The sequence below is a fragment of the Schistocerca piceifrons genome, chromosome 8 (assembly GCF_021461385.2).
Source record: "Schistocerca piceifrons isolate TAMUIC-IGC-003096 chromosome 8, iqSchPice1.1, whole genome shotgun sequence".
In the NCBI taxonomy this organism is placed as follows: Eukaryota; Metazoa; Arthropoda; class Insecta; order Orthoptera; family Acrididae; genus Schistocerca; species Schistocerca piceifrons.
Genome location: NC_060145.1, coordinates 239,778,493 through 239,797,338, shown reverse-complemented (window position 1 = coordinate 239,797,338; position 18,846 = coordinate 239,778,493). Strand labels below are relative to the sequence as shown.

General features: G+C 40.4%; 1 protein-coding gene across 1 annotated transcript; it reads right to left on the bottom strand.

The window, feature by feature from the left end:
- Window positions 1-725: 725 nt before the first annotated feature.
- Window positions 726-10,718, bottom strand: LOC124712238 (cuticle protein 8-like). Its single transcript, XM_047242531.1, has 4 exons — window positions 10,638-10,718; window positions 7,853-8,011; window positions 5,601-5,796; window positions 726-839 (listed from the first exon to the last, which is right to left on the bottom strand). The coding sequence occupies exons 1-4, from the start codon at window positions 10,716-10,718 to the stop codon at window positions 787-789; spliced, it is 489 nt and encodes a 162-aa protein (XP_047098487.1). The 3' UTR covers window positions 726-786.
- Window positions 10,719-18,846: the final 8,128 nt, after the last annotated feature.

The window sequence follows — 18,846 nt, the reverse complement described above, 5'->3', positions numbered from 1 at the left end:
AGTACTGCTTACTCTCCGTGTTTCACTGTCCCTGTTAATACATATCGCTCATACGAATATCTCACTAGACGAATTTCGGACCACTCTTTCTAATGGGCACGCAAACTCCGCTTGAAAAATGATTTCTTTTGTAATGGGAAACAAACCGACGCTTTTCGTCGACACTGGACATTGCATCAGAGACACTGGGCATCGCATCAATATTTGTCAATATTTGTTGGAGCTGACTTCTCCTACACACTTCAAAAACGAAACTGCAGAGGAAATGCGCCTAACGACTGCTAGGAGGGACACACGGTGTATCTTTATCCATTCGCCCTATGTGTATATTCCATTGCGAGACTTCGAAAGCACTTATGTCAATAGTGAGGTTACTAAAACGTCTTGTTTCTGCAAGAATTAATTTTTATTATGTTTTCTTCTAAATTATAATCAACAGTACAAAAGTATTAATATACAACTAACACTAAAATAACAGTGCAGACTGCACTTACACTAGAAGAAGGAAAATGTTTGACAATGCAGTTTCTTCCGACGTGGCGTAGTACAGCGGGGTTCGTATGGATTGAACATTCATCTCACTAGTAGGAACTTGGCTACATTATAATCACATGTCGTGGAACGGGGAAACTGGTTTCCAGGAAATAATAACACTGCACTTGAGATGCTATGACAGGGTGCTTACGATGTTCCTTTTACGAGATCAACAGAAGCTTAACACTAAGAGCGTGAGGAGACGTGGCAGATACTGCAATCTGGGCTCCAGCTGCTGTAGGAGCGGCACCCTCAGTAGTGTCCGTAACCTCGTCGGAATCCTGCGTCAGGTGAAGCGCCGTAGCCTACAAAGGAGAAAGAAAAGCGTTGACAACTAAACGCTAATTAACAGATACATCTACTAATCGTCCACTTTTCTGTAGTGTGTCATGTTTCGTAGCACTAATTATTCTTAGTTCTGTGGTACACTGGTTCTCGAAACGTCTTTGCAAACTCAAACAGTGTGCGATATCGGTATCCGAACTGTGAACAATGTCATTTGCAGGCAATGCCCTAACCGACTAAGCTCAGTTAGGCACGACTCGCTACCCGACCTCACAGCTTCCCGTCCGTCAGGGCCTCTTCTCCTACCTTCCAACTTCCACGAAAGCTCTCCTAGATGCATTGGTGGACTAGAATTCCTTCTAACTCCAAAGAGTCCCAGTGCAAAAACGCATGCAGGAGAACTGCTGTGTACTCGTAGGTTAGAAGGTAGTAAAAGTGCTGGAGGAAGCGGTGGTGTGAATGTGATAGTGTGCCTGGCTAGCTCTGTCTGTTGGGACACTACCTACAAATGACAGGGTTTTTAGTTTGTTTCCCTAATCGGCACACAGGTTAAACTGCCTGGTAATAACAAAACATCACACACTCCGCGAGTGAGAGGTTCATTCCGGTCATGACTCTGTTTACAGCTCTGACACCAGCGTGTTGAAACTCCAAGAGATTGAATGACTTAGAAATGGCCGTCATAGAAGGAGTCGTAATTAATTTTCAATTTAATTTTAATCACATTTTGCAGTTGTGAACATGACTGTATTCAATACACAGGAAGCTAGAAAAAGAATAGCTTCAATCACTTTTTTTCGTATTTTATTAAATTAAACGATGCATTTCGGTCCCTACGGGTCCACCTTCAGGTGCAAATCGTCCAATACATAATCTGTGTTTGCTCTTGTGTAACATGAAATATGCTTTCTGTTACGAGAAAGCTAGTTCTTAGGTTTGCATTCCGTGAGTCGAGTGCAGAAAATATATAAGAAACTGTGGGGAAAACAGTGAGAAACTTCCCAAACAAACGAGGTTCAAATGGCTCTGAGCAAAAAAATGGTTCAAATGGCTCTGAGCACTATGCGACTTAACTTCTGAGGTCATCAGTCGCCTAGAACTTAGAACTAATTAAACCTAACTAACCTAAGGACATCACACACATCCATGCCCGAGGCAGGATTCGAACCTGCGACCGTAGCGGTCGCGCGGCTCCAGACTGTAGCGCCTAGAACCGATCGGCCACTCCGGCCTGCAAACAAACGAGGAAGAACATTTTAACCTTTTGAGGTCAGCATACATTCTTTTATTCATTCTGTCGTTGCACATCACGTCTTACCATTGGCTTCATTGTGTAGTACTACCAAATCACTTTGCATCCTGTTGATAATGGTTTGATTTTTCAAAGTGGTTGAACCTTAAATTTATGCCTGTTTTCCCTGTACAGTAGGCAGAACAACTCGGCAATGATATTTTACATATTCCAATGCTGTTGAATTTTTGATTATCTGTCTTTATGTCGTGACAATGCTTTTATCTTGGAACTCTTCCACTTGCACCGTGTTTGTATAGAAAAACAGTAATATCAGAAAATTGAGTCCGCCTTGATGCAAAACACTTGTTATTCGTTTATTCCTTTATCTCCCAAACTAGTTTCGGCGACAAATATCACCAGTGGGTTTTTTTTTAATCCAAAACTTACAGAAAATAGAATGGTTATACAAACACAGTAGCACGTTATTACAGTGTAATGTAATAACGTGCTACTTATTCTGCCAAACTAGTTTCGGCGACAAATATCACCATCACCAGTAGGTTTTTTTTAATCCAAAACTTATAGAAAATAGAATGGTTATACAAACACAGTAGCACGTTATTACAGTGTAATGTAATAACGTGCTACTTATTCTGCCAAACTAGTTTCGGCGACAAATATCACCATCACCAGTGGGTTTTTTTTAAATTTGTCCCCGAAACTAGCTTGTGAGAATAAAGAAATAAACGAATAACAAGGTGTTTAGCATCAAGGCGGACTCAATTTTCTGATATTACCGTTTTTTTATGTCATGAACTAGTAAATTTCCTAACTCTTTGTTAGTGTGGAATACAATTGTTAATTGTAATGTGCGACGACAGAATGAATAACCAACGCATGCTGGCCTCAAAAGATTAAAAATGTTCTTCCTTGTTTGTTGGGTGAATTTCTTACATTTTTCCGCTGTTTCTCACATATTTTCCGCATTCTATTCACGAAATACAAAACCAAACACCTAACATTTTCATAATGGGAAAACACATTTCACCTTACTCAAGAGCAAATGTAAATTGTGTGTTAGACTATTTGCATCTGAAAATGGATTCACAGGATACGAAATGTGTCCTGTAATTTGATAAAACACAAATAAATTGTGATTGTAGGCATGTTTATTCAAACATTCTATTAATTTTCGTCTTCATAAAGCAATAATAACTAAAAGACAGAAATGAAGACATAACACCCTGTCGATGAAGAGGCCATTAGATGACGAGCACAAATCCAGACAGAAATAGAATGGAGAAGGAAATGAGTTACTTCCGTTCTGATCGTTCATCTGCTATTCGCGTTAAGCGATTTAACAGAAAGGGTAAAAACCAAAACGTAACTTGTCATACGGAAATATGAACCCAAATTATCCCGAATGAGATGCCATATCCTTGACTACTGCGTCATCATTACAGTAAATGCTACGTCGTTGGTGTTGCTGTGGTCTTCAGTCCGAAGACTGGTTTCATGTAGCTCTTCATACTACTCTGTCCTGTGCAAGCCTCTTCATCTCCGAATAACTAATGCAACCTATATCCATTTGAACCTCCTTACTGTATTCATTTCTTGGTCTCCCTCTACAATCATTATCACCCACACTTCCCCCAATTGCTAAACTGGTGATCCCTTGATATCTTATAATGTGTCCTATCAGTCAATCCCTTCTTCTAGTCAAGTTGTGCCACACCTTTCTTTTCTCCCTAATTCTATTCAGTATCTTCTCATTAGTTACATAATCTATCCATCTAATCTTCAGCATTCTCCTGTAGCATCATATTTCAAAGCTTCTATTTCTTCTTGCCTGAACTCTTTATCATCCATGTTTCATTCTGTAAGAGACTACACTCCTTCAACGAAGACTTCCTAACACTTAAGTACGTATTCGACTTTAGCAAATTTCTCTTCTTCAAAGACTGGCAGTCTACATTTTATATTAACCTATCTACTTCGACCAAGTACAGTTATTTTATTGCCCAAATAGCAACAACTTTTACTGTGTCGTTTCATAATCTAATTTCCTCCGCATTGCCTGATTTAATTCGACTACATTCCATTACCGATGTTTCGCTTTTTTTGTTTTCATCTTATATCCTCTTTTAAAGATACTGTCAATTGCACTCAGTTACTGTTCCAAATCTTTTACTGTTTCTGAGAGAATTACAATTTCATCGGCAAAGCACAAAGTTTTATTTCTTCTCTCTGAACATTAATTCCTTCATAAAATTTTTCTTGTGTTTTCTTTCCTGCTTGCTCTGAGTAAAGATTGAATACCATCAGGGATAGGTTACAACCCTGTCTCACTCCCTTCTTAACCACTGCTTTGCTTTTGTGCCCATCGACTCTTATAACTGCCATCTGGTTTCCGTACAACTTGTAAATAGCCTTTCGCTCGCTGTAATTTATCTCTGCTACATTCAGAATTTTACAGAGTGTATCGCTGTCAGCACTGTCAAAAGCTTTCTGTAAGTCTACAAATTCTATTTTTCCTTTCCTTAACCTATCTTCTAAGTTTTAGGGTCAATATTATCTCATTGTTCCTACATTCTTCTGAGCTTCCCCGAACTCTGTTTCTATCAGTTTCTCCGTTTTTTCTGTAAATAATTCGTGTGGGTGGTTTTCAATTGTGGCTTACCGAAGCGATAGTTTGGTAATATTCGCACCTGTCAGCCCCTGCTTTTTTGCAATTGTAATTATTACATTCTTCCTGAAGTCTGAAGGATTTTCCTGTCTCATACGTCTTGCACACCAGGTGGAATAGTTTTACCATGGCTGGTTCTCAGAAGGATATCGTTAATTCTCTATTGAAGCTGATTATTTATTAACAGCTATAACCGATCCATCCCCTGCTTCTACATACAAAGAGTGATTTTAATATTGTGTTAAGTCTTGATTGTACATACTTCAATTCGCGTACGAGTTCATAGTATATGGTGTACAGGAGCTGAACTCAAAAAATAAACATCTATCTCTTGCACAAATTAAATGCCATTTACAATGGATGTGCTGAAATCACTTGCTGCGAGGTCGGTATGCGACGGACACACACTGGTTTGATCCGCCAATGATGTTACCCTTTCTCCGTCTTTAAGATGTGGAACAGCGTCTTGAGGACAACTGAGGGATTATTGCAAGATACATCGACTTCAATTTTCAAAAGTCGATTCTAGTAACCCGAGAGTGCGTAACTACGTGCGGAGATACGCTGTCCTAACTGCTGTTCCTTTAGGAGCTGAGGAGCAATGCCACTTCATTTTTACCATCTAACAACAAAACAATAAAATCTGGGGTTATGAAGTTCTCGGAAGAAAAGTGTAGTGAGAAATCTCCGACTGAATCTCTATCTGAGTGCTCCTTCCCTTCCAAACATAAACAAATTAATATTGCATAAACTTTACGGACACAAAACCTGTCATTGCTGGTACACAATTAGTACGCGATGATGCTCATTCTCAGTCATGCATGTAAGTCAACAGATTAATTGCGTATGAGAATCTCTCACCATGGTGCGAGTGGTGCACGACGGGGTGGAAGCCGGACTTGTCGGCGTGGTACTTGACGGTGCGCACGCTGCCGTCCGCCTCCTTGAGCGAGTACTCGCCAGTCACGACGTCTCCGTCGCGGTGCTCCTTCTGGGAGTGGTGGTCCCCTGTGTGACCGTCGGACACCCCGTACTCGAACTCGTACTTCGGGTACGCCTGCAAGAATACGAGAAATAGGGTTCACATAGTCTCAAGAAGTAGACGATGAAGCGCGCACACTAAGTTCTCTACTAACGAAAGAAGAATTATTACTCATTTACATCAGCTGCAGCTTCGGCAGTAAGGCGGCAGAGACAAAATTTAGTTGTTCTAACAATAGCATTTGTTTATGTAATTTTATTGGTAAATGATCTACGACATATTGAACGTGCTCCGTAACACATTTGTAGTACAGCTGAAGATCACAGCAAATTTACATTAGAACACGTAGTAGCTCCTAATTATATTCATAAATTACAACCACTTTAAACGTCCTCGCCTAATTTGTAAATTTTTTGCATCTTCTAATGTGAGCATAGTGCTGATATTACAGGGAAATACCGTCCACTGGAAAAGATTGCATGTTATAGATCAGCTTCCGACGCGAATATCTGGGGGTGATTCTCTAACGCCTATAGTGCGGGACTGAGCGAAGTGTTACAGTGGTTAACGAACTGGACTCGTCGGACGATGGTTCATATCGAGGTTTCCGGGGTTTCCCCAAATCGCTTAAAGCAAATGCCACGATGGTTCCTTTGCAAAAAGGTACTGCCGATTTCTTTCCCCCATCCTTTCCTAATCCGAGCTTGTGCTCCGTCTCTAATCTTCCTTCCTTTCCTTTTCACCCAATGCGGCTGACTGTGCAAATTATCAGTGGTGTGACATAACATCTGTCGCTACACTACTACTAGGATAGGTGCAGTCACACCTCTCGCGAATGGTCTTGCCGGCGCTGCTCCGAAATTACATAGGAAGAACAACAAACGTTTAAATTTGCCCCATATTATTGATAGATACTACGTTTCGATACCAGGGAAAGTTTTCTTCTGGTACCTTATTTAGATTTATTAATTTGCTTTCCTTAATTCCGTACAAGAATGTGAGTCAGAGCTACCCGATCAAGGTAAGATTCACTATTTACTCCCCATAAAGCTAGTAAAAAATTCCAAATTTAGAAAGTATTTATTTTGAAAAGGATAAAACTGAAGATCTCGGTAGGATGTTCATAATAATAAAACCTTACAGCGAATAGCTGCTCTACACAGTAACCAAAGGGCGCCCCAGGAAAGCCTTTCAATTTAAATTAAAAAATCTTGGGTTTGTTCCAAGTTTTCAAGTCCTGTGAGAAGCTTGTCAAAATAGAACTTACCGAACCATACAGCCCTTTTTGCACAGTAATTAAAGAAATGTTCGCTAAGTGCAAATTATTTGTCTGGGAACTATGCACTGTAGTTTGTCATGAATAAGTCTGTCATAACCAGCAGTTGATTTTTCAAGCTGTAGGATGCCTCACAATGTTTATAATCCGATGAGATGAGGCAGGAAGAGATGTGATGAAAAGAGATGGACCAGTTTGAACTTTAAAACGTTATTCATACACAAGACTTATTCGATTACTGCTCCAATTGACTCAGACTCCAACACATGTATGTGTGTATGTGTCAAAGAGAGAGAAGAATTGTAGACATTAATATCGACTACTGGGAATCATGAGAAAGTCTCCACATAAGGGCATCCTAAAACATTTTCTCAATGGTTTTCTGGACCACACCTGACAATCAGGAAGGTCTTCTTCGTTTCTGCACAATGATACTTTCCAACGTATTGTATGAGACGTAAGTGTATCTGTTGAATAAAGGTGACTTTAATCGATTTCTGTATAGAAAAAGATCATGTTTGTCAGGAAAAGAGGGAATGGAACCCGACACATACACCGCTCTTCTCGAATAATATCAAGGGGACTACGTGCATTGAATCCCCGTCTGATAGACACTGTGAAGAGTCATGGAATTTAATTGAAGACCTTGGTGCCTCTTCTTCCACCGCCAGGAATAGAACCAGCTACCTCCGGGAGCCAGAGCAAAGGTGTGCAATAGTGACCTCGGCTACGAAGACAAGTACTGCTCGTAAACACTCTCACAGATCTGAGAATTCCTGAAGTTCTTTCCACCCTCACAAAACCGATTTACCATCCAAACAAACGTGACATTGAAGAGACGTTAAGAAGCATTACCACGTAGTCGACGCTGTGTCCTCCATGTACGGCGTGTTCCACAGTGACTGGGTGGGCAGTACCCACCACGGGACCCGTCTGGTGGGCGTACGAGTGGGCGTGGCCGCACAGCGCCTGGTGACACGTAGCAGCCATCGTCGCCAGTAACAGTGCAGCCGTCTGCAAGGACATACAACGTCATGGCGCTTTATAGGCATCTGCGAAGTGATTTAATCCAAAAAATATGAGACTTATCATGATGAGGCGATAGCCACAAAAAAGGATTTGCTACATAACTGTCGTCATTTATGAGGAACGACCATCAACACTTAACGTTGCATCATTTAAATGATGCACCTACAAAATTTAAGTACCGATAGTTAATGCAGAACATGGCGTATTCTCGCAATGTATAAAAATAAGTTTTCTGTTTTTGTTAACGTAGATATGAAATCTGAAGTGAAATGCTAACAAATTTTCAACAGTACAATTTCTTTAGGAACAAGCTATCCTTATTTTAGCATCACTGTCTGCTCTGAAATTACGGCCATGAGATACAACTGTAAGATTCGCAAGCGAACACTGAAGTAGCGGGCATCAGCTTGTGACACCGATTATGGTACCAATTGAACAGTTCTCAATGCAATGGCCACACAGGAACTTGACGTTTTATAGTGTCGCTCCATACGAAACTGAAAATGAAAGCGAAATTGCCATAAAATTTAATAAAAAATTCTCTCCCTTCTGTGGGGTTTCTACACATTTCGCCTCATCCCACCTATCTGTCGGTATTGTTTTCTATCTTCCCGTGCTTCCTCGTCTTCCCCTGATTCACATTTTCTCATGGGCTCCTTATCCCGTCCAAGCAGGCAACCGTCCGTTTCCGTCTTCTTCTTCTTCCCTGCGGATGGCACGTCAAGATGTTCTTCGACCATTTGCCATCTGTCATTCGCATTTATGTTCATACCAGGCAAACTGCCGTTCTTCTTTTCTGTCTGTGATGCTCCATTTCATTTAAATCCCTAATTGTATTTCTCGCCGAGATATTTTACACGATCTTCCGAGATAGTCCATTTCTACAACTCTCAATTTCTTTTCCTTTTTTTTTCTAGTTAGCTCATATCCCACTCGTATCCATAGGTCGTTATATGCTCTACAATACTTCTATAGGACACTTTCTTTTCTTACATGTATTGATCTGCTGGCCTTTTACTGTTGTGTTTCATACATTTTCTTCACTGCATAGGTATTCACTCATTTCAGAATTTGCTTTCAGTCCGCATATTCTACCATATGTTTTCATAGCATAAAGCATATATCATCTACTTAACTTGCCACTACTACCTGAGCATGTGCGAAACAGCCAACAGACGTTGACTTCTGTGGATACCTGAGGAACGTTCCCTTGATCAGTTCAACCTTTTCCTCAGATGCCGATGGCCACCCACTACTTGTCTCTTTATAAAGACTTCCTGTTTTCTTAAACTTCTATTCACACTCGTAAATTAATGTTCTGGTAGGTGGAACCGTGTTAAATGAGGTTCTCAATTTCCGACGCTCTGCGGTGGCGGACTCGCTCGTGCAGAACTAAATCACGTAAGATGATTTCACCGTTGGTTTGGCACCCATGCTTTTAGAGATCACTACAACAAAAACAGCAACAACAAAAACTCCTTGAGTTGCTGTTTCCCTACACACGCTTGAAAGTATCTAGATCATTTTGAATGACTTGCTGGGAACTAGAAATTTCTATGAAGTTATAGGAGAAAACGCTTCGTTTTGTACCAGCAGTAATTTTTGATATCGCATGAAAGACCAATTACATTACATAAATGGTATCTACAAAGTATAGATGCAAGCAGTTCAAGATAAAAATTAAATAGGATTGATTAAACACAGAAAATTCCTGTACGCTGCTGCTCTGTCATGCCATATGGCACCTTAGCATAATTCATACAGTTTCACAGTCACCGCAAAATGGAACCAATGCCGATTACAGAAAATTCAGAAAACTGTACGAAACCCTAATGTTCTGAATAGTATTGTCAAAGAGATTATTATTACATTAAGATAAGTACCATTAAAAATTAAGTTGCTTACACATCATGTCACGAATAAAGATAACATCAGTGGAATGAAGTGTAGTAACATTTCGCTGAAATCGAACAACAGATTCACACGCTTGTAATATACTCAATTAGTCAACGTTTACGTATGAAATTGTGGAAGTTTTGTTCAATATCTTCTCATAATCTACTACAGTATATCATCTTCTATTACTCTTTAATTTTTCTGCACAAATTATGTTCGTATTTGTGATACATCTTAAAATAAGTAAAATTAAGCTCTGTAAGTTTACTATTTCTCGCATTTAGTGCACTAAATTTTCTTCGCTGGCCGCTCAAAGAACGAATAAATGAAATGAAACTGGAACATCTTAACTACATCAATTATCTCGACATACAAGTGTAACGTCGTATGGAGTGGTTCCACGACATTTTTCTGAACGGGCACCCACACATGCGGCACATTCAGTAACTGGCCACATGTAATTAACAATATAATTCCATTCGTAGATGACAAGCGGATGAAATAGACACGTTGCCGAAATATCTGGTAGAAATTACGATGTGGCTCTGGTGGACACCCGAGAACTCCACAAGTTAGAAATACACTGGGAAAACATCAGATCGATGTTTCGCAATGTCGTGTCACCGTCTGCCCGTCAATTAGTAAGACGAGTGGTTCACGTGGTGAAAGGAATGGAGACAATTACAGTTAGTAAACAGCTGTCAGAGCGACTCACCTGTCCGTGTATCATATTGGCTTTAGGCGAGAAACTGAAGTATTCTGGTCGCTGCTGTGAGACAACTGGTGTTGCTCCCATGAATTTGGGCCCTTTTATACACACGAACGTTATGCACCGTGCGTAACGTCTTAGAGTACAAAAGAAACTGTCTCCTTTCTTGCGTCGCAGTCAATTCTTCTAATATCAGCCAGCCGGCCACACAATTTCTTACTGGCGATCACTGGGCCTGGAGAAACAGGGGCAGCGAAAGCTTTAGACTGCCAATCAAGCTAAGCGAGCGCTGGACGTAGCTGTTATGACACTTCGCAACGGACTAAATTCTGTCACGTTCGTTTATATAGTACGCACGTTGTAATATGGAACCATATGGCGAAACACCAAATACTTGAAATATCAATTGCCAACGTCACCTGCAGTCTAATTCTTCATTGTCACTGTGTGTCAAAGATCCCATTATAAGAAAGCAGTGGATGTAGCTGTCATTGAGAGGTCCTGTCTCGTTACAGAATGTCTAACACCCATCTCTCTCCTACATTGTTTTGCTAGGAACCCTCATCCTGACATTCGGCAAAAAGTTGTTGTTTCTCAATGATCTTGTAAATTTTTACAGTATTAAAATTAGCTGAGCTTACAGAATTTTGCATACAGACATCTAATGATAAAATGTTCTCGGATCATTATCTGTGCCCAGTTTATTATATTTTTCCTTAAAACTCTGGACTATTATTTTATCTCCCTTCAGCATACGAAGTATGAAAGGCAGAGCGCTTTTTTTCTACTCTTCATTCCCTGTGCTTTTCAAGTTATGCTCTTTCCAGACAAGTATTAGACGAGCTCGTAGCAAGGAGAAGAAGTTCTATTTGGGAAAATCTGGAAGGGGATTACGTTCCAGCATTTTCCTTACAACAAAAGAAAACTTCAAGAAAGCCCTTGTCAGAATGGAGTGGTACGAAATGCTTTTAATATGATTCAGGACAATGTATCTCAGACAAAAACTAGGAATCTAATCTATTCACTGAGTATTTTACTTGTGTATTTACAAAATAAAGTCGATAAATTGGCATTGTAACTACGCCGCTGCCGATCACAGGTCGTTCAATCGAAGCGATTGAGTGGTTAGGAATTGCCACATAGGTTAGTATTTTAGTTATCTAATGGAGTAAGACAGTCATACATTATTAGGAAAAGTCAAGGAGACGAAGGGTGTGGATGGCTAGTTTCATAATTGTTGCCTGGATTTTGATTGCATTTATCTTGCACCACGATGTAAACTCATTGAGGTGGATCTGTAGGGGCCGTTGGAATTCTGGAGGATAGAATAGAGGACTAAGAAGGCGGTGTCGTCACCATACTGCAGATGATTTGCAGAAGGTAGTGGCTTGCACGTGTCAATAATGTAAACAATAGGTCCATATACAAGTGACAAGATTTAGGCTCCCTGTGGTACTCCTCCAGTGTACAATACAGAAATTAGTGTTGTTTATGGCGACAAATGTTGGGTGATTGGTAAGAAATTCTGAAACACAATAGTTAACGAGAGTATAAATCTGAAGACTGAATGGGGGACCTGAAGCTGTACCTGCTCAGAATACGATGAAAAAGTGCTTGGTGCCCGTTTACTCTGAGTATGTCTCAGTCAAATATTGTAGAAGTTGATGACTAATTAGTTCAATAAAATTTAAAATGAACTGTTGGAAAATTATCTCTCTGATTAACATTCGATCAAAATCAGAATAGAGATTCTTTCTTAAGTATATAACATAAAATATTAAAAATCAAATAGTACTACTGAGTGGTCTTACAAGTGGATGACTTTTAAAGAAGCCCAAGCTGGAAAATTGGATCGAATTACATGAAATAACACAACGACTGAAAATTAAGAAATACATGAACATTTACTTTGCAGTTGTATTAATCATAACACTAAAAGAATCAAACAAAATCACAGTCGCCAGAGAATGCTGTTGCCTGATACTCATTAGACAATACAATAAGCACGTCATGAATTATATCTCAACACGTGGGAAGTACATATGATGAGAAAGAAAGGATTCCTCAAAGCCCACACACACATGCAGACATACACACTTACATCCATACAAACAATCAACACAGAGAGAAGAATAGAATCTATAAGAAAATTTCCATACATCAAACTTACATTGATCAGTGAGAACATGGGACCACCTATCTAATAGCCGGTATGTCCACCTTTGGGAAGGACAAGAGCGGCGACGCATCGTGGCATGGAATGAATGAGGCCTTTGTAGGCTGCTGGAGGGTAATAGCACCACATCTGCACACACAGGTCACCTAATTCCTGTTTATACCAGGGAGGGGGTCAAAGAACTCTGGTGCCACATGAAATTACACCCCAGATGTGTTCGATCGGATTCAGAACTGATAAGCTGAAGGGCCAGCACATCAATTAGAATTCTCCACTGTGTCCTCGAAGCGCTCCATTCCTGGCCGTATGTCATGGCGCATTATCTTGTTGAAAAATGTTACTGCCGTTGAGAAACATCATCGTCATGAAGGAGTGTACGTTGTCTGCAACAACTGTACGATACTCCTTGGCTGTCATAGTACCTTGCACGAGCTCCACTGGCCCCATGGATGCCCACGTGAATGTTCGCCAGAGCATAATGGAGTCGTCACCAGCTTATCTCCGTATCGCAGTACAGGTGTCAAGGAGCTGTTCTCGTGGAAGACGACGATGAAGATTTTCTGGTTCACGTCGCCTTCAGTGATGTGTCGACATTTCATTTGAGTGGAAATGTGTTTATCCGTAATGTGTGCATCTGGAGTTCAGCAAATCTCTAATAGATGGTACATTTCCTACGAAAATCCCCTAAACTGAATTTTTCGTGGCATATCCCGACACGAAGTTTATGGTCCTTTCTTTTTTCACGAAGCAGCTGTCACTGGTGCTTCTAAAGTTGATGCTCTAGAACTATGGCCCCCTTCTCAGTAGGAAGAAGAGAAAATACAAAAATTTATTTAGCAACAAGATGCTGCGCCATGTCGCCGGCAAAATTCAGTACGCTGTTGATTAAACGATGTTGTACTCGACTGTTGTATTGGCTACAAGGGACCACATGACATATTGTTTCACATGGCCTCCACTTTCACTCGATCTGGCGCCATGTGATCTTTACCAAAAAAGGATTATGTGTACGTATCTCCGCTACCACCGACTTAACAGGATTAACAGAATTGAAGCAGTTGTTGCAACAATTACTGCAGACGCACTGATCAAGCTTTGGAAAGAGCTCGCCAATCTGCTCGATGTGTGCCATGTGACGAATGTTGTAAGAAAAGCTGCTTGAGTGCTCTTTCATTTGATGTGCTGTTTATAATTGTAAGCTGAATGTAATAAATCGTACAAAGTCTTAAAGTTCCGATATTCATTTTGAAACACCCGGTATTATACAGCGTTTAAACGTGTAGAACATGAAACATTTACAAATGCAGCACAAAGCACAACCTCATGTCTAACAACAACAAAAACTGTAAAAAATGGTGGAAGCTGTTTATGATAGCCTCTGGTAGGTATTCCGTCGTGTGATTCTAAAATCGATCACTAGACTGAGATAATGACCAAAAACTGTCGTGTGTTCATAGGTACACTACCTAAATAAGGCACACTACTCTGTCTGCGAACATTGTGGTATTTGCAGTAAGTTTTCCACGACAGTCAGGAGTAACGTAAATACTGGTAGGCAACGCAACACTTCAGATATCTAAAACTGCATTGCACTTCATACTAAAAAGTAAATACCCCTGCACATTTTCATATGAATTTATACTTGAAGATTGCCGGTATTTGTGTATTCGATTCGTAATTTTTATCATGCCGGAGCAAAAGCTTTCAACTTTTAAGTGACATCTGCCTTGTTTACAACACATACGTGTGTGAATTACGACCACTTAACGCTTTGGCTAACACAGTATCTAATTTATCGATTCCATTTCTCCTGTACCCCGTGGTGTTGTTTTGCACAACAACAGAATGTATGAGTGAAGCTTGAGAGAAATAAAGCAGTATCGTTTTTCTGATCAGTCTGTAAATATCTGGATCACATAGAATTTTTTAACTAATGCAGAAGAACCTTTAACATCTCTCTGCACTAGTTTTGAAACATTTCATTTTCATTTTGTTCTTCCCAGAAGTCTGGAAAATCTCATATAATATGTTACATGTGGACATAATTGGGAAGTGTTTTCTTTCGCATTATAGTGACATCCGTGGCTGGCATGTCGTCGACAGGCAGAAAACGAAGGTGATTGGTCACGACGCTCAGACAGCTTAGCTTATGCACTGAACACTCTGCAGTCCGTAACGCATCTTCTCTACCGAAACTATATACATTGTTTTAATTGGTGTTGTTGTCTTCAACTCTAGAATCAGTGTTTCTATTTGCTCTCAGGATACAAGTATACTTCTTTTATAACATAACAAATTATTCAGACTATCACTATGACTCCCCGTTCCCCCTCCTACTCCTTGGGGCTCCCTCTCCCCCCTCTTCCCTTCCCCTCAGCGGTTTTCCTCCCTCCTACATCCACTCCCATTCCCGTGCCCTGCTTCTGTGTCTCTGCGCTCTCCGCCTTTCATCTCCCGTCCCACTCGTCTCCTGCCTCTTGGTGCGCCTCCCCCAACCCCCGTTTTCTGTTTTCCTCCCACCCCTTCCAGACCCCCTCCCCCACTTCACCTTCCTCTCTCCTATTTTTCCCTCCTCCCCAGCCTCCCACCCTCGACAGGTTCCTCCTAGCAGTTTTTATTCTTCGTGTGTGCTCAGTGGCTTACAGTGGTTTTTTAAGTGTATCTCGTTCTGCGTTTTTTTCATACTGTGTCCGACTTTTAGCTTGTGTGTGTGACTCCATTGTGTTTTAAGTGCCCCACAAATCGCCAACTGTGTTCTTTTAACTTTATATCGACTTTTTTTCACTGTCGCTCAATGAATGTCCTCGTGCCAGTGTATGTTCTAACTTCCATTGTCACTATTTACTATGTTTTTATATCGCCCTTTTCTCGCCCTTATTTTAGGTATAGTTTCCTCTTTTATTTTTTGTAATGCCACTCGGCTGAAGAGTGGCGGATTGTGCCACTGCCAGCCCTCCCCTGCCCATATGGGGCAGGGGAATGAAATCACAATAAAGAAAAACAAACTATCACTATGTGATCAATACACACATACAGTGGTTTCTTATACATTGCAAGTTGTGTTATCAGCTGACTTTTCTAAGAGTTTATCGAAGGATGATTTAAGTAATATTATGTAAAATTTGAATTAAGCTGCGTTCCTGTTCTGACATTAACTCCATGTACTTCCACCTTTTAAGCAGCCAGCTCTTTCATGAGCAGCTAATGCTATGTTGGATTTCTTGATCTAGTCCAATATCCTGTGATGCATAGTACTAATCCGTTGAAATGCATTTTCAAACTAGCATACTTTCCTCCTTACTGAGTGTTTGATTTGGTGAAACTGTATAAATTCTAATGTTACTTTTCCATATGACTTCATTTTCTTCTGACAACTAACAAAAGTGCTATCCAGTGCTGTAGTCTCATTCAATCGCTTGAGAATACACAATGATGTTTGTTTCATATGTAGTCAGCCTTTCAATGCTACGTAATATGTTTGTGTTTGAATGTACTTCCTTAAAATAAAATTGTTACTGCCAAAGATTTTCTATACTTAAATAGCGTGGCAGTGAAGTAAATAGCCTAGGATGCGCTGTCCACACCTGGGCTGTAACTTTATTAAAAATAAACGTTCCTCCTCCCCATTACAACATTAGACGAGACACACAAATATTCTTACTGCTCCCAGATATGTTGGTTCAGTACATAATGCCCTGTCGATATCATGAAATTGTTTGCTAAAAGCACAAACACAGTAATGAAGAATAAAATAACAATTTTGCATCCCTGTGTTGCTGTATATTCTCATACTTGATGCATAATTTCAGTACTGCGATACTTGAGGCCAGTTCTACCAATACTTGAGGCCAGTTCTAGCCGTATAAAGATTAAGGACAGTTCGCCTTGGTTTCACATGGTTTACTTTTTACTATGAGTTTTTCTTTATTTTACACAAATAATACAACATAGTTACCAAAAACAGCAAAAGTAATCCTACTTTAGTTATCTACACAGAATACAACATAGTTACCAAAAATAGCAAAAGTAATCCTACTTTCGTTATCTACACAGAAGACCAGGAAAAAGATCATCATGTACTTCTTCATGACAGGATCGCTGAATGACATTGAGTTTCGCATATAGAAAACAACTTTGGGGTTAACAGGAAACAGGCTGTCTGATAATTAGATTTATTGTGAAATGAAGGAATTGAAAACAAGTAAATAACAACGAAACGTTTAAGTTTATTTTCTTCTTCTCATTAAAACGATGTGACAAACACCTCCGTCATCTTCCGTGGTAGGGTCGCCGGACGACTGCTTGGATTAACGGCCGTGAGAAGTGAGGCACTTGTACTGTGTGTGCGGTCCGTTGGTCAGTATTTCTAGATGAGACACCCTCAGGAGTCTCCGTATCCTCCTCGCAGACTTCCTTCAGAAAGACCACCTGAAACGCCCTGGCCTATGGAGAATAAAATGAAGATTTCTGTTACAGGATTTAAAAAACACTGTGCAACAGCACTATTTGCATTGTTATTGAATACATACGGAATAGGATAGAGGATTACAGGACCAGTACTTTCTGTTAGTGTCATGCATGAGGGTAACGTCGTTACGTCACAGGCGTGGGTCCAATCACAAAATATAGTTAATGTTTACTAAGATGACTGTTTCGTTTGACTCCAGTATACACAGAAGTTTCATAACATAAGGCAGCAGAAGTAATGTAACTATCATATAATCATTTCCATGACAGAGGCTCCGACCAGAGAAGCTTCAGAGAATGTGTTGTTACCTAATTTTGAGGGTCATAACGAAGCATAATGAAGAAGAAAAGAATAAATTGTAGCACATCCCGCCCGGCTAATCGAAGTATTCCATCCATTCACTGAACCGACATAAATACAACACATACCGTTGTGAAACCCTCTAAGAATGGAACAGACTCTCGAAAAGGTACCTGACCCATTCCTGTATTAAGTACTGCGTCAACATGTTAGAAAAATTAATTGCTTTTAGAATTTCTAATGATATTGCAAGGTGGGTAGTTCTGAATGACCTATGAAAAGACACTGATGGATATGAAATGTCTTTACGAACCAACGTCGTATTCTAACTACACTTGTGCGTAAAACTAGGCCGAAAGTAATTTCCGTTGTGTCAGTGTCAATTAACATAGCTCGATGAAACTTCGACCATACATATAAATAACTGCTACAGTATAGTAGAGAAGATCACTGAAAGAAATACATAATGGTCGAACAGAAATGACACTTTCATTCAAAGACAGTAAGTGTAGTGAAGTCACCGCCATTCATGATGGTCCCAGGACATTACAAAAGGCGGGGCACTGTTCTTTACAGGGTGTGTGATCACCACGGGCGGCAAAAGGACAGGCTTGCCTGTTTCTGCGCGTTAAATCCCATCTAGCACGTGTGTGATGCTTCGAGGAGGCACTACACCACGTTCACGTGCACCAATCACCATCCAGCATTTATCAGCAGGGCTGGTGGAGGAATGGAACGTCATGTCACAAGAACTTCTTTACCAACCTTGTGGCCAGCATGGAAGCACGCTCTAGAGTGTGGACTGCCATGCCCAGGGTATCATCATGAACCACCGGTAGTTCGACGTAATTAAAGTCTTTGAATGAAAGCGTTGTTTCTGTTCGTCTCTTGGCATATTTCTTTCACTTATTTTCCGTGCTATACTGTAGCAGTTCTTTTTATATATGGTCAAAGTTTCATCGAGCTATACTTGTCAGTGACACATCATATGGAAGTTACTTTGTTAAAATGCGTTCCTGGGGATGTTCGAGGTATGTCTAAGTATACAGCCTTTGTTTTTCTATCAGAACGCCTAGCCATGTAACTGAATGTGAACATGTTGATGTCTGTTCTTAGTTCGGCATGAAAGTCATCCAAATGAGCGTATATCAGGGTCACTCACCATGGTGCGAGTGGTGCACGACGGGGTGGAAGCCGGACTTGTCTGCGTGGTACTTGACGGTGCGCACGCTGCCGTCCGCCTCCTTGAGCGAGTACTCGCCCGTCACGAC

Coding starts and splice junctions, on each gene's coding strand:
- LOC124712238 (XM_047242531.1), bottom strand. CDS start 10,718: ATGGGAGCAACACCAGTTGTCTCACAGCAGCGACCAGAATACTTCAGT. Junction 5,797..7,852: donor GACACAGCGTCGACTACGTG/GTAATGCTTCTT, acceptor GTATTCTTGCAG/GCGTACCCGAAGTACGAGTT. Junction 840..5,600: donor CGTGCACCACTCGCACCATG/GTGAGAGATTCT, acceptor TCTCCTTTGTAG/GCTACGGCGCTTCACCTGAC.